Here is a 14,174-nt window from a genome sequence, read left to right on the forward strand (position 1 = left end):
CTCCCACCTGCCGCCTCTGGTTTGCATGTAACAACTTTATCACTCGGATTCCAAATCCTTGTCTTCACATGGTAAAAAGTAGGGTAAACACTTTGAGACATGATGCAAAAGAAAAATTGACAAGCAAGTAGCATCAATACCACAAAGAAACACAACCTACATATTATAACACCACAAAGACCATAGACAGTACACAAGATAATGATCTCAAGTTTGTCCATTTCAGATAGCTTTTATTGATCTGTGTAAACCTAACTCCTTGTAAAATCTTTACATGCAAATTCATTTGCAAACATACATAGATATTTATATTTATTTTCTCTCCAGTGCATGCACTACTTATTTACAGTTACATAATAAAACCAACAAATCATTTCATTAAATACAGTAGGCAGAAAAAAATAGAGAACAGTTATGTCCTCTTTAGGTTTAGAGATACTTACTATCTAGAAGAGAAAATAGAAACTAATGAAGGTTAAAGACCACTGAACTGGTTCCAGAACAGAATAGGTAGGCTACAGTAGTACTGTAGAACCAGTGAAAATCAAGTGCATACGCAACAAAATAATGTTGAAATTGTGGCCACTGGTGGACAGCAAGACAACACAGTTCAGACAGGCTCTCATTACTGCGTGAGCCCCTGGTTTCACCCATCAAAGGAGGAGACAGAGCACTTGGTGAAAAGGCATCACTCTATGGATGAGATTAATCTCCATTAATATTCTGCCTTCAGGAACTAGTCGGTGAGATCCATTTGTTAATGTGGCCTCTGAGTGTTATCTGAGCTCTGGGTACAGGGTCCTAGCTGTGCTCTCATCCCTGTCACATTACCAAGCTGAGTATGCTCCGAAGAGAGGCTAAAGTAGCCTGTCACATCAACTAATTTATAATCCATTGGAAACCAAATGATAACAGCAATAGTCCTAATACTCATGCAGCATAAATTAATGTATGTTGCGGTGGCCTCAGTGTTTAAAAAAAAGCATTTGGAACAATGTTGAGGGTTAGAGACGTAAACCATCAAATTACAATAGAATTTGTTTCTTAAAAAGTCTATGTATATATCATGAACCACAAGACGTCTCATGCATAGGGTTTTTTGAGAAACTTGCAAACAGCTGTATAAATTGAGGTCATTCCATTGTATAAGGTGTGCTTTGCTTGAATTGCGGTAATTGGTCAACAGCCACACGCCAAAGCTTTGAGTGATTGGTGCAGCAGAAAAGGATGGGGAAGGAAGGGAGGGGCCCAGTGTGGGTAAAAGGGGTGGGGGTGTGTGACTGCTCCAGGCACAGAAAACACAGGGGTCACGAACACAGTGCATGCAAGTTAAGCAGCACATTCTCTTATGACAGCCTTACATTGTCTTATTTAGTATGTCTAAGGTGGAGCAGGCTTTAAGTGTCAGTGAAAAATCTGATAATGTGCATTCAATGTAAAAATTGTCAGTCAGTAGACAACCTCTGTAAGCTGTCATTGTAAACCATGTGCATTAGAGAAGTACACACATGTACTAGCCAGGGAAATAATATTTTTTCCTGTCTCCTCTCTCCCTTCACCGTAAACAAAGACCTGAACCAGATGGTCAACTTTTCAGTGCAAACAATCTCATACATTTTTTAAACATTTTCGAACTACCTCTATAAACTAACCTGGTCTCAGAGCATTTTGTATTTTCTTTACGTAAATCCGAGACACTCCATTCAGTATGATATGTTACGTGTTGTATGGTATATATTCATTTGTAGTTTTCCATCTCCCATTTCGAATGATATGTTAAAAATTACAATTCTTATTATATGTTACGAATTTGCAAAAATTTACAATATATTATGAATTTGCAAATGTATGATATGTTAAAAATTCTAGCTAGGTGGCTAGGTGGATAACGTTAGCTAGCTGGCTAACGTTAACATCTGCTATCTGAGCAGCTAACCGATCGCTGCAGCTGTACATAGTCCATCAGTATATAGCCCACCCAATTTACCTACCTCATCCCCATACTGTTTTTATTTATTTACTTTTCTGCTCTTTTGCACACCAGTATCTCTATTTGCACATGATCATCTGATGATTTATCACCCCAGTGTTAATCTGCTAAATTGTAATTATTCGCTCCTATGGCCTATTTATTGCCTACCTCCTCATGCCTTTTGCACACATTGTATATAGATTCTCTTTTTTTTTTTTTCTTTTCCTACTATGTTATTGACTTGTTTATTGTTTACTCCATGTGTAACTCTGTGTTGTTGTCTGTTCACACTGCTATGTTTTATCTTGGCCAGGTCGCAGTTGCAAATGAGAACTTGTTCTCAACTAGCCTACCTGGTTAAATAAAGGTGAAATAAAAAATAAAATAAAAAGTGTAGGAGTTAGGTTAAAGAGTTAAGGTTAGGGTTAGGGTTAACTAAAAGGGTTAAGGTTAGGGGAAGGGTTAGCTAGCATGCTAAGTAGTTGCAAAGTAGCTAAAAAGTACTAAGTAGTTGAAAAGTTGCTAATTAGCTAAAATGTTAAAGTTGTCCATGATGAGATTCAAACTCGCAACCTTTGGGTTGCTAGGCATTTGTGGTATACGCTGACCCACCCCACTCTACCTTAAGTAACCATCTGTCTTATGTAACCATGCCAAACGTACCATATCATGCTAATTTGAGTGTCCTGGATTTACATGTACTATGTTAAGTCTAGTTAATGAGACCAGGGTGCTATAAACAGCACTCAAATAAGGACTAAAAGTGAACACTTGACAGAAAGTGAGTACATTTTGTTCTACCAGGAGTGCTATCATTCAAAATCTTTAAACTGATACTGAAATTAATAAATATGAGTCACTTAAATTGCCTATTAATTTTAGTATGTAATACATTAAACTAAGAAATATACTCTCCATACTAAATGTCATTGAATTGATTTGTGAATCATGCCCTTTTTCATAGTCCAGAATATGTTTATCCTCAATTTCAGAAGATCAGCAACATGTGAAACTTCTTCATGACAATGCCATAATATTAATTAGATATCATTAAATAAACAGCTGTGTGTCCTCAGAGTGTTTTCATGTGGTTTTGCGTTCTCATATAAGTGGTAATAATACCGATGGTGTCATTTTACCAGAAATCAAGGATTACAACCTGCCAGTCTAATGAACTTCATTGTTCAATGGGTGCTGCAGATGTTATCCCACATAGAATGCCATAACATATTGCTTCGTCGTCTTTTGTGCGAGTGCATTTCAAATGTATTTTTATTTAGTTTGGGATGTGTCAAGTTCAATAACACCTTCAACAGGCATGATCGTCTCAATGCAACTGTATACTTCAATGTCAAACATTAACATAATTTTTTGCCTTAAATTGTTGATTTTGAAGGATGATTTTAAAGTATACCATGTTTTGCCTCTTGGGGAGTCCACTTGGCAGATAAGTCTCAGTAAAGGGGGAGAGATTGGAGAAGGGAATATCACACCTGGGAAAACAGGGGAGGATGGGAAGGGTGCATGTGGTGGGTTGGGTTGAGGGCATGAAAGAATGAAGACAGCCAGACAGGAAGACTACCGGTAAGTACAATAAAACTAAAACTAAAATGAAGGTTCTTGGGGAGGTGTGGAGGGAGGTTAGACAGGGTAATGTGAGAGAGGAGAGGGGGCTGAGTATAGAGGGAGAGGACTTAGCTCATGCAAGGTGGGGGTTAGTTGCTGTTGACAGGATTCTCATTCAACAGGGTGTGCCAGCGCTCTATCTTCTTGTCCTTGTTCTTCAGGCACTCATACCAGTGCTTCAGCTGCTCCCCTTTGGCTGTGATGCCCAGCTGACACCCACCTACAGCAGACCAACAGATAGGGAGGGGAGGGTGAGAGGACTGGTACAACATGGAACATTTCAACCAGGTCTAGTAGATCTCGAATGCATCTCCTATGGATCTTACCGATGTAATCGTTGGATTTCCCAATGTCGTAGTCCCACACTGAGATGTCCAGGGTCTTCTTAGCCAGGTCGCTGTGCTTGATGTCATAGCTAAATTCCTGTAACACAACAAGTGAGAAGTCTCACGATCTCCAATAAATGGAATTTAAATCAGTACACAAATCAATACATTGAGGTATTGACAGACATTTAATATTAAAAGCACAATCAAAGTACTGCTGTCAGATGGTTACTTCTGTCTTGTATTATTATTGCAAGACACCAACAGGGAACTGACCTCGTTGTACTCTGGGTTCAGGGTTTTCTTCTTGATATTTGTTTTGTTCTTGGCCTTCTTCCCCATATCAGGTTTCAGGCATCTAAACACATCACAAACAAGACAAACATATTTTGATGTTGTCATCCTGCATTTGGGGATAGGAAGAAAATTGCAAAACAGATGTATTCTACTGTGCAAATGAATAACTTTGACATAATTCAATTTGTTTTGATATTTGAGAGAAAAGTGAATACTTCATCATCTAAACACTGGAAAAGTGTTAGAGAAGAACGTGTGTTTGTAATCACTCCTGATAGCAATCACAGTGAAACAGACACGGACATTTCGACGAATGGGTCAGAGTATCCATTGGCGTCCATGGAGGCCAGGTGAACGCAGCGCACCACACCCACAAGCAGGCGGTTCTGCTGGGTGCTGTACACGAGGGAGATAAGGATACGACCACGCTCCTCCACATCTCCACCCTCCTTTCCACCCTGGAGAGAGCGAGGGGGGTGAGGTGGGGAGGTTAGAGAGAAAGAGAAAACAGGGAGCGAAAGATGGGTGAGAGAGAATGGAAGAGTGACATTTTATATCATATCATGAAGACATGATTTGTATGAGGACACGTAGTGGTAGTCCACATGCCTAAGCATGCTGGTCATACACCAATACCTCATCCTCATAGAGCGAAATGCCTCGAGCCCCTCCAGCTGTTGCGGTCTTCTTTGTCTGTGGATGGATATGGATATGGGTGGTCCAATCAGACATTGAAACAAATGGGACTCTTACTGTATATTTAATGTGTGAAGCAGGATGATATACTACTTACAGGGACAACTCTCTCTAGACACACGTTGAAGTTTTTCTTCTGATTGATCTTCAGTTTCTTCAGTGCAACGCGAGTTTCTCCAATAAACTCATTATGTCCAAACTTGTCCTCATCACAGACAGAGATCCTGCATCAACCCATACAGGACATCAATAATATTGGATCATAACATCCATAGAAGAAATCATGGAAAGTAAAACAATTCAGCCCTTAGATAAAATGTCAACAAATGGAGACAACAAGACAGGAATTAAATAGTGTTGTGGTTTAGTGTTGTCTTGATGTTTAGTGAACCCTGTGTTTTGTTTCTCTGCTTCCAGTATCCACCTGAGAGTCTTGCGCTGCATGTCCTCATCTGTGAGTCCGTGGTAGACCAGGGTCTCGTTCCAGGCTGGGTTACGGGTGTTTCTCAGGGTTTTGGTGCGTAACTTGGTGGACTGCAGCACATGAGAGTAGATACAAGAGATCAAGATAAGGAACTTGACTTCAGCACTTATATCTGAGGCTGGATAGAGGCAATGGAGCTTCGTATGTAGTACAATGGATAATCCTTATGCCACAAGGTGGCAGGCTTGAGCTAATGGGCATGTATCATAGCATCACAGACATCATTCTCAGATTTTTCTGAATCATGACACATACCATAATAAATACACAAGAATATGTTAACCCCCAGGTAGAAAATAAGGAAGGTAAATTCCATCACCTTACTGGCCCCTGGCAGCAGATGCAGCTTGACATATGGATCAGCCAGTCCATTGGAGTCCATGGGCTTCAGTCCCTGAGGGAAAGACAAGACAACACATACTCTTTATGTCACCAGACAGGACAGCAGGGACAAGGAGTCCCTGTAAATTTGAACTACTGCGGCAGCATCTTTTAAACACAGGCCACTTCAGTGTAATTGTCTCAGGGTGAGTAAATGAGTGCAATAGGTGGTACCTTGGCTTTAAGGATGCTGCAGTGGAGACTGTTGTTCTCCTGCTCATAAAGCAAGCTGAACTCCAGCGCGCCAAGAGTGGCTGAAAAACATCCAGGGCAGTCATTAGATCAGATAACAGACAGGGTGTCTACTCTGACTGCACTGGAACACAGACACTAGCAGTACATCTAAGACAAAAGGCACTGAGTTGTAAAGAGAGTCTAGACAAGGAAAGATTCTCAAAGTATCAGAAAACATTGAGACTGCCGGCAGTAATAGAGACATGAGCTTCACGCCAGAGGGCAGACAAAAGAACAGAAGATCAAGCGGTGAACTGATAAAGGAGGGAGAAATGCATAATCCAACAGTGAATCTGCAGCCTAAATGGTCTGTAAACAGATTAAATACGTTATGCATCCGTCCACATATTAATAGAAAATTCCATTAAAAAGCAGCAAAATATTACTGTAATATCAAGGAAACTAAAAATATGACTCACAAAGGAACACATTTAGGAAAATAATGTTCTAGTTAAAAAGACAGAAATACCCCAATTCAAACAGAATATGAAAAATGTAAATAAAATGGACTGATAAGAGTAAAAAGTACTGGACATTCAGCTACAGAGCAGTTAAATGGGAGTCTATACATAGATGTTAAGGGAGGACAAAACTGTGATGATACTGATAATCAATAGGTTTAAATCTATCATCCCTTCATTTAAAACAGTAAACCCCCAACATCTCCAAACCACCACATTGTAATGGTTGGAAGGCTAGCTTTTAAAACCTGCAACTCCAGTAGCAACTCCTACCAGTAGTAGTAACTCCTACCAGCCCTTACACATCCCGAGCTAATACAATTTCAAATGGCTGGAAAACATTAAGAGTACAGACAGACAAAAGAAAATGCACAAATATAATTTGTATGATATAATGCCATCTCCAGTAACTGCAGTGCCTTCAGAAAGTATTCATACCCCTTGACTTATTCAACATTTTGTTGTGATACAGCCTGAATTCAAAATGGATTAAATATTATTTTTTTTCTCACCCATCTACACACAATACCCTATAATGATCAAGTAAAAACATGTTTTTAGAAATGTTAGCAAATCTATCGAAAATGAAATAAATAAATATGTAATTTACATATTACAAGTATTCACACCCCTGAGTCAATACATGTTAGAATCACCGTTGGCAATGATTACAGCTGTGAATCTTTCTGGGTAAGTCTCTAAGAGCTTTGCACACCTGGATTGTACAATATTTCCACATTATTGTTTTTAAAATTATTCAATCTCTGTCAAGTTGATTGTTGATTATTGCTACAGCCATTTTTAAGTCTTGCCTTAGATTTTCAAGCCGATTTAAGTCAAAACTGTAACTGGGCCACTCAGGAATATTCAATGGTAAGCAACTCCAGTGTATATTTGGCCTTGTGTTTTAGGTTATTGTCCTGCTGAAAGGTGAATTTGTCCCCCATTGCCTGTTGGAAAGCAGACTGAACCAGGTTTTCCTCTAGGATTTTTCCTGTGCTTAGCTCTTTTCCGTAAATGTTTATCCCACCCAAAACACTCTCTAGTCCTTGCAGATTACAAGCATACCCATAACATGATACAGCCACCACCATGCTTGTAAATATAAAGAGTGGTACTCAGTGATGTGTTGTGATGGATTTGCCCCAAACATAATGCTTTGTATTAAGGACATCAAGTTAATTACTTTGCCACATTTTTTGCAGTTTTACTTTAGAGCCTTATTGCAAACAGGATGCATGTTTTGGAATTTTTTTATTCTGTACAGGCTTCATTCTTTTCACTTTGTCATTTAGGTTAGTATTGTGGAATAACTACAATGTTGTTGATCCATCCTCAGTTTTCCTATCACAGCCATTAAACTCTGTAACTGTTTTAAAGTCACTATTGGCCTCATAGTGAAATCTCTGATTGCTTTCCTTCCTCTTCGGCAACTGAGTTAGGAAGGACGCCTTCATCTTTGTAGTGACTGGGTGTATTGATACACCATCCAAAGTGTAATTAATAACTTCACCATGCTCAAAAGGGTATTCAATGTCTGCTTTTTATTTTTACCCATCTACCAATAGGTGCTTTCTATGCGAGGCATTGGAAAACCTCCCTGGTCTTTGTGGTTGAATCTGTGTTTGAAATTCACTGCTCGACTGAGAGACCTTACATATAAAACCTGAATTTAAAATGGATTACATTGAGTTTTGTGTCACTGGCCTACGCAATACCCAATAGTGTCCGTTTTTTAAAATTAATAAATATATTAAAAAAGGAAGATCTGAAATGTCTTGAGTCAAAAGTATTCAACCCCTATGTTATGGCAAGCCTAAATAAGTTCAGAAGTAAAAATTGACTTAACAAGTCATATAATAAGTAGCATGGACTCTGTCTGCAATAATAGTGTATGTGTGGGGTACAGAGAATAGGTAGTCATTCAAAAATCATGTTAAACACTATTATTGGAGACAGAGTCCATGCTACTTATTATATGACTTGTTAAGTCAATTTTTACTTCTGAACTTATTTAGGCTTGCCTTAACAAAGGGGTTGAATACTTTTGACTCAAGACATTTCAGCTCTTCCTTTTTATCCTTTTATTGGGTATTGCGTAGGCCAGTGACACAAAACTCAATGTAATCCATTTTAAATTCAGGCTGTAACACATCAAAATGTAAAGAGTCAAGGGGTGTGAATACTTCTGAAGGCACTGTAGATGCAAACAAATGATTACTACTACCAACCCTTTATACCATTGAGCATACAGAACCAGGACATCTCCGAGTAACTGATCCTGCACAACAGGACCTGACTGTCCTAGCACTGCCCACTCCATAGATAACTACAACCAATGAAGCCTCTGCTATTTCTGCCATTTCTGCTGTAACATTTGGGAACTAATCAAACACAAGGGAAAAATAGATCCCGTCAGAGCTCTCGTATCACAAATAATGGGTTCTGTGCTAAATTCCCAGACCTCAAAGTAAATTAAAGCCCCATCCCCCAGGGAGAGAGGAAAGGCTATTCACCGCTAGAGGGATGGAACATGACGTACGCCTGGCATGACACGATTCCCATCACTCAAGGGAGACATGAAAAAAATGGTTCCATTACAGTTTCTCATTACAGACTCACTATTGACTCGTTTTACATCCTCTTATACTTTACTTCCAAGATATTGATTCACATGCTTGGATAACATATGGTGGGTATCGTATATCATCTCCAATAGAGCTCCATGAATTCTACTAGAAGGATACACGTTGGCTGCTAGTATTATTAGATGATTCATATGCTTAGAATACTACAAAGACCACCGACTCAAAAGAGTAAGAGATCAATCACGGAGATGTTACAACAGACTGGATAAAAGTGTCTGCTGAATGACTATGTAAACAAATAGAAATGCAAAGAGCAGAGTCTTCATATGTTGACTTAAAACAGCCTGGAATACGTAGAGAGAGATCACTGAAGCAACAGACACAGAGCCCATGTGGTAGAGGTCTAAGCTGGAAGGACAAGATGGTCACTTACTGGCCTCATCCGAGTCACAGCTGTTTGCATCCTCCTCCTCCTCAGGTGGGGGGGCTTGTTGTGGAGCAGGAGGGGAGTTGTAGGAGGCAGGCTGTCTCTTCTCCTCCCGCACTGCAGGAGTCACTCTATCCTCCTCTGGAGCAGTGATAGTGGAGTAGCCACCTCCCTCCATCTCCAGTGGAGCTACAAGCACATACAAGGTAAAGATTTGTTTTTTATGCGTTGGTCACTCATAATTCCATCCTCTATGAATGAAAAGTGTGTTTCAGTGTCAAGGCTGGTCTGGTGATGTGAGTCCAGCTTTTCCCTACCCTGATTAGCTGATGCTGCTGAAGGGGGCCTGGAGCTCTGGACTGTAACAGCCTTCTGCAGCACCACTGGGCTGTTCTGGGCACCTCCCTCAGAGTAGCCAGGACTAGCCCCACCAGCGGCAAAGCGAACCTCTGTCGGCTTATGGGCCACAGGTGGTTTGCCAGCGCGCCCCTGTGCCTCTGGTCCTGCAACACACATGCACACATGAACAAGCGTGCACACATATAGGCACACACACACACTCACACGTCAGTGTATCACTGAGACTACGCTGCAGTGGAATCCATAATTCTCCCTAGTCTCTGTGAATCCTTTTGATGTTGCAGTTTTTCCAATGCACAGGCATTGACCTACATACAGTACAACAAGCCGTGGCAGGCAACCTTGATCACATCATGAAGCCTGGCTTTTTACTCTACCTTTCCCCCTTACTTTCTTTTATGAGGATATCTCACTACAATGGCAATGACACTGCTGCAAGTGGGAGCAGATTGCCAGGGCCCCCTGGAGGTGGGGCCCTGGCAATGTACTTCCCACTGCCTAACTGAAACCACCCACTCCTGGATCTGGCTGTCTGAGAGGAGGTGGCAGTTCCCATTCTGTGAAACAGATCTGGGCTTTCATGGTAATGATGAGAAATGAATAACATAAATAAATGTTTGGAGGGACTGGAAGCCAGTGGGAGTTCCCAACATCTGATGATGTTTGTCTGATGAAACTGGAGAGATGGTGCTTTGAGAGGGTGGCTATAGGGCAAGTATGGTACTCTAATGTACAGTACTGGGTCGAGGATTGGGTTAGGGTGGTAGCATGATTAGGTTCTGTTGAAGTAATACTGGGGTTGACTGAATGACTCACCTGCTCCCTGGTCATAACTAGGAGCGTGACTCTCCTCTGGACCTGGGAGATAGGCAGCACAGGACACTGAGGCTTTCTCACCCCTACAAACTCTTACTTCTGCTTGGTCTTCTGTAATGTTTCGTATCCGACTTCACCACAGGAGGCTGCTGAGGGGAGGATGACTCATAATAATGGCTGGAGAGGAGTAAATGGAATGGTTTTTGATACCATTCCATTTATTCCATTGCAGCCATTACTATGAGCCCCTCCTCCCCAATTAAGGTGCCACCAGCCGCCTGTGGTACATGTTCATGAATTAGGACCTCTCCTGTGTGTACATTTCCCACTGGGATACGTTGCCAACAAAAGACAAAATAGGTCTGCTAAATTTAGAAATCTGAAATCACAGTCTACATCATGGCTAAAGAACATTGTAGATACAATTCAGGCTTTCCGTTGCTTTCTTTTTCAAGTCGTTTTAGAATGTAATATTGAGTTCAGGGCAACATCATTCCCATTTAGCTATAATTAGTTTGCTGAATCTGTTTCATTCTGCCGGCCAGTTAATGAAAACAGACCAAGTCTGTATCTACTTTGCCACTCTCACAAGCCAAGAAAGCAATCAACCTGAAACAACTCTCAGAGCTCTGTCTGGCCTGGTTACCTCTGGCCTGTGCCTGTGCCTGTGGCTGGGGCTGATCACCAGCAGCCCTGTGGTCAGAGGCTGCTGGCTCCTGGGGTTCTGAGGCCCGCTGGGCGCTTGACTCTCTGGACTTGGAGATGGGCATGGGCGAGGGCAGGAACTGCTTGGGGAAGCCTTTAAAGAACCAGGCACCAGATCGCTTCCACACCTAAGAGATGATGAAGAATCTTTCATCTTTCAGATCCCCAATAGCTGACGCCATGACAACAGCTAGTCTCCTGGGGTCCAAAAAGAATGGCCTGCGTCATACAAGCTTTAACACTGACACCTACAATCTTAGAAAAAAGGTGCTATCTAGAACCTAAAAGGGTTCTTTGGCTGTCCCCATAGCAAGAGCCCTATTTTGTTCCAGGTAGAACCATTTTTTGTTCCAGGTAGAACCCTTTTGAGTTCCATGTAAAACCCTTTACACAGAGAGTTCTACATGGAACCCAAAAGAGTTCTATCTGGAACCAAAATGGTTCTACTTGGAACCAAAAATGGTTCTCCTATGGGGACAGCTGAAGAACCCTTTTGGAAGCCTTTTTTGTAAGAGAGTACACTCACTGTTAATCTCCCTGATCCCATGTCTCGCTTGAAGTGAATCGTCACTTTGTATTTTTGACCCACCATGTCTTTTAATTCACTATGACACATAGTGTAACATCACGCTATGACATATCCCTGTCACCATGTGTTTCACATAAACACTCACCTCTCGCTGTTCGCTGCAGATCTTGCAGAGCCACACAGAGCACGGCCGGCTCCCACTCTGCACTCCACACTTGGTGCACATGTGCTACAGGAGAGAAGACACAGGTTCACAAAGAGGTATTAATGTTTACAATGTCACATATATATTACCATTTAATTTCTCAGGGTCAATTGTGGCCTAACATGGTCCGTAATGGTTCATCACAGCAAAATCAAAACGTCTTTGCCATCTAGGAAGGGGCAAAAAGCCAATCTTTCCAACCCCCCTACCTTTTTGCAGTCCTCACAAACCACTGAGCTGACCCCTGGAACACCCAGCTGCTCCCCACACAGCAGACAGCGGTTCACCCCGTCCCCACACACCGTCTTCTTCATGTCATCTAGACGGTTCACCAGGCGCCTGCAGCAGYYRGGACAACTCTCATTACAGCCAATTACCAGTAGAACATCCATGCTCAGTTGGGTAAATGTGGTAATGATAGTCCAACTGATTGAATAATGTTGTCTGTAATTCTATCATCTTGTGCTGCATTTTTGCAGAGCTGAAAATGTAACAACACTGAGGTATGCAATTCAATGGAGCTCCAATCTATTAGCTTAGAATGTCTCTTCAGTTCTCACCCAATTCTCTCCTGCTCCATGGCCTCCATCTTCTCAGCACGGGCGATCACACCGTTAATGATCTCCTTCTCCTCGTCAGTCAGGTCCGGAGCGCCGGGACCAGACCTGACCTGGTTAGTCCAGTTACCCCTGACAACCACACAGGAAAACTGTCTGGGGCTGAGGCATGCATGGTTTGCTAATCCAGGTCAAACCCTCAGACATACAGTGTGAAATCAAATGCACATGCAAAATAACGCTCAAACAGAAGAGTGGACAAATAGACAGCAGTATGCAATAGACAAAGAGACAGGACGTAATACAAATAATACCATAATGGCCTAATGCACATTTGCACATTGTACAAACACCCCGTCATTGTGTCCGAAACATATGTGAACATACAATCATTCACGAGTGAATCTACACTTACCTATAAACATACCTTACACACACAAACACACACTATAATAGTAGATTGGAGCAGTGCAGAGGGGGGAAGATAAGAGAGATGGAGTGAGAGCTTTTCTACTTACTGTTCCTTGTCACTGAGTCCCAGCCAGGGCAGAGATGAAAAGAAAACAGACAGGAGAGGAAAACATTGATTATTGCCTGGGAAGGCATGGAAGTGTTAACAGCACCATGAAGTGTTAACAGCACCATGAAGGGTTAACTGCACCATGCAGCAGGCAGCTGTACCCGGCGATTCCCGCAGGGTGCTTAGTGTACCCAGTGTGCCTGCTGTTCTGCCACCAGTTCTTACTTGGCATGCATGCTCCTCTGCCTGTCGTTGGGTACCCAGCGGTCCGAGCTACCGCCCATCACTGCGTTCGTCATGGCTGCTGCACTATAGCACTCTGCAGGTGGACACACACAGAGATGAGACACACACAGTTAAATGATAAATGCTACATACAAGAATAACTTCTTATACTGAACAAAAATATAAACTTTATGAGATGAAATAAAAGATCCCAGAAATGTTCCATACGCACAAAAAGCGTATTTCTTTAAAACAATGTGCACTACTTTTGTTTACATCCCTGTTAGTGAGCAATTCTCCTTTGCCAAAATAATCCATCCACCTGACAGGTGAGGCATATCAAGAAGCTGATTAAACAGCATGATAATTACACAGGTACACCTTGTGCTGGGCACAATAAAAGAGCACTCTAAAATGTGCAGTTTTGTCACACAACACAATATCACAGATGACTCAAGTTTTGAAAGACCGTGCAATTGGCTTGCTGACTGCAGGAATGTCCACCAGAGCTGTTGCCAGATAATTCAATGTTAATTTTTCTACCAATGTCATTTTAGAGAACTTGGCAGTACGTCCAACCAGCCTGTTCAGTGTTGTAACCGACTTCAGTGGCCAAATTCTCACCTTCGATGGCCACTGGCACGCTGAAGAAGTGTGCTCTTCACAGATAAATCCCGGTTTCAACTGTACCGGGAAGATGGCAGCGGTTTGCTGATGTCAACATTGTGAACAGAGTGCCCCATTTTATTTATTTATTTTATTTTA

At 41.7% G+C, this 14,174-nt stretch overlaps 1 protein-coding gene and 1 long non-coding RNA gene across 2 annotated transcripts in view; one reads left to right on the forward strand and one right to left on the reverse strand.

The window, feature by feature from the left end:
• The window catches only part of LOC139023596 (uncharacterized), a 581,371-nt gene that overhangs the window by 526,977 nt on the left and 40,220 nt on the right, over nucleotides 1–14,174 (forward strand). The window lies entirely within an intron of this gene.
• Nucleotides 200–13,210, reverse strand: LOC111957438 (rabphilin-3A-like). Its single transcript, XM_023978261.2, has 16 exons — nucleotides 13,183–13,210; nucleotides 12,668–12,796; nucleotides 12,317–12,446; nucleotides 12,048–12,131; nucleotides 11,315–11,501; nucleotides 9,810–9,995; nucleotides 9,499–9,681; nucleotides 5,957–6,036; nucleotides 5,721–5,795; nucleotides 5,342–5,451; nucleotides 5,015–5,141; nucleotides 4,858–4,914; nucleotides 4,525–4,679; nucleotides 4,201–4,282; nucleotides 3,925–4,021; nucleotides 200–3,818 (listed from the first exon to the last, which is right to left on the reverse strand). The coding sequence occupies exons 2-16, from the start codon at nucleotides 12,694–12,696 to the stop codon at nucleotides 3,688–3,690; spliced, it is 1,713 nt and encodes a 570-aa protein (XP_023834029.2). The 5' UTR covers nucleotides 12,697–12,796; nucleotides 13,183–13,210; the 3' UTR covers nucleotides 200–3,687.

The sequence above is a fragment of the Salvelinus sp. IW2-2015 genome, linkage group LG33 (genome assembly GCF_002910315.2).
Source record: "Salvelinus sp. IW2-2015 linkage group LG33, ASM291031v2, whole genome shotgun sequence".
NCBI lineage: Eukaryota > Metazoa > Chordata > Actinopteri > Salmoniformes > Salmonidae > Salvelinus > Salvelinus sp. IW2-2015.

What these genes read in the sequence shown, in the direction of transcription:
- LOC111957438 (XM_023978261.2), bottom strand. Translation starts at nt 12,696, where the DNA reads ATGGAGGCCATGGAGCAGGAGAGAATTGG. An exon ending in CTGTGACTCGGATGAGGCCA is followed by an intron (nt 6,037 to 9,498) that starts GTAAGTGACCAT and finishes GATGTTTTTCAG; the next exon opens with CCACTCTTGGCGCGCTGGAG. An exon ending in GTCTAGAGAGAGTTGTCCCT is followed by an intron (nt 4,915 to 5,014) that starts GTAAGTAGTATA and finishes ATCCATCCACAG; the next exon opens with ACAAAGAAGACCGCAACAGC.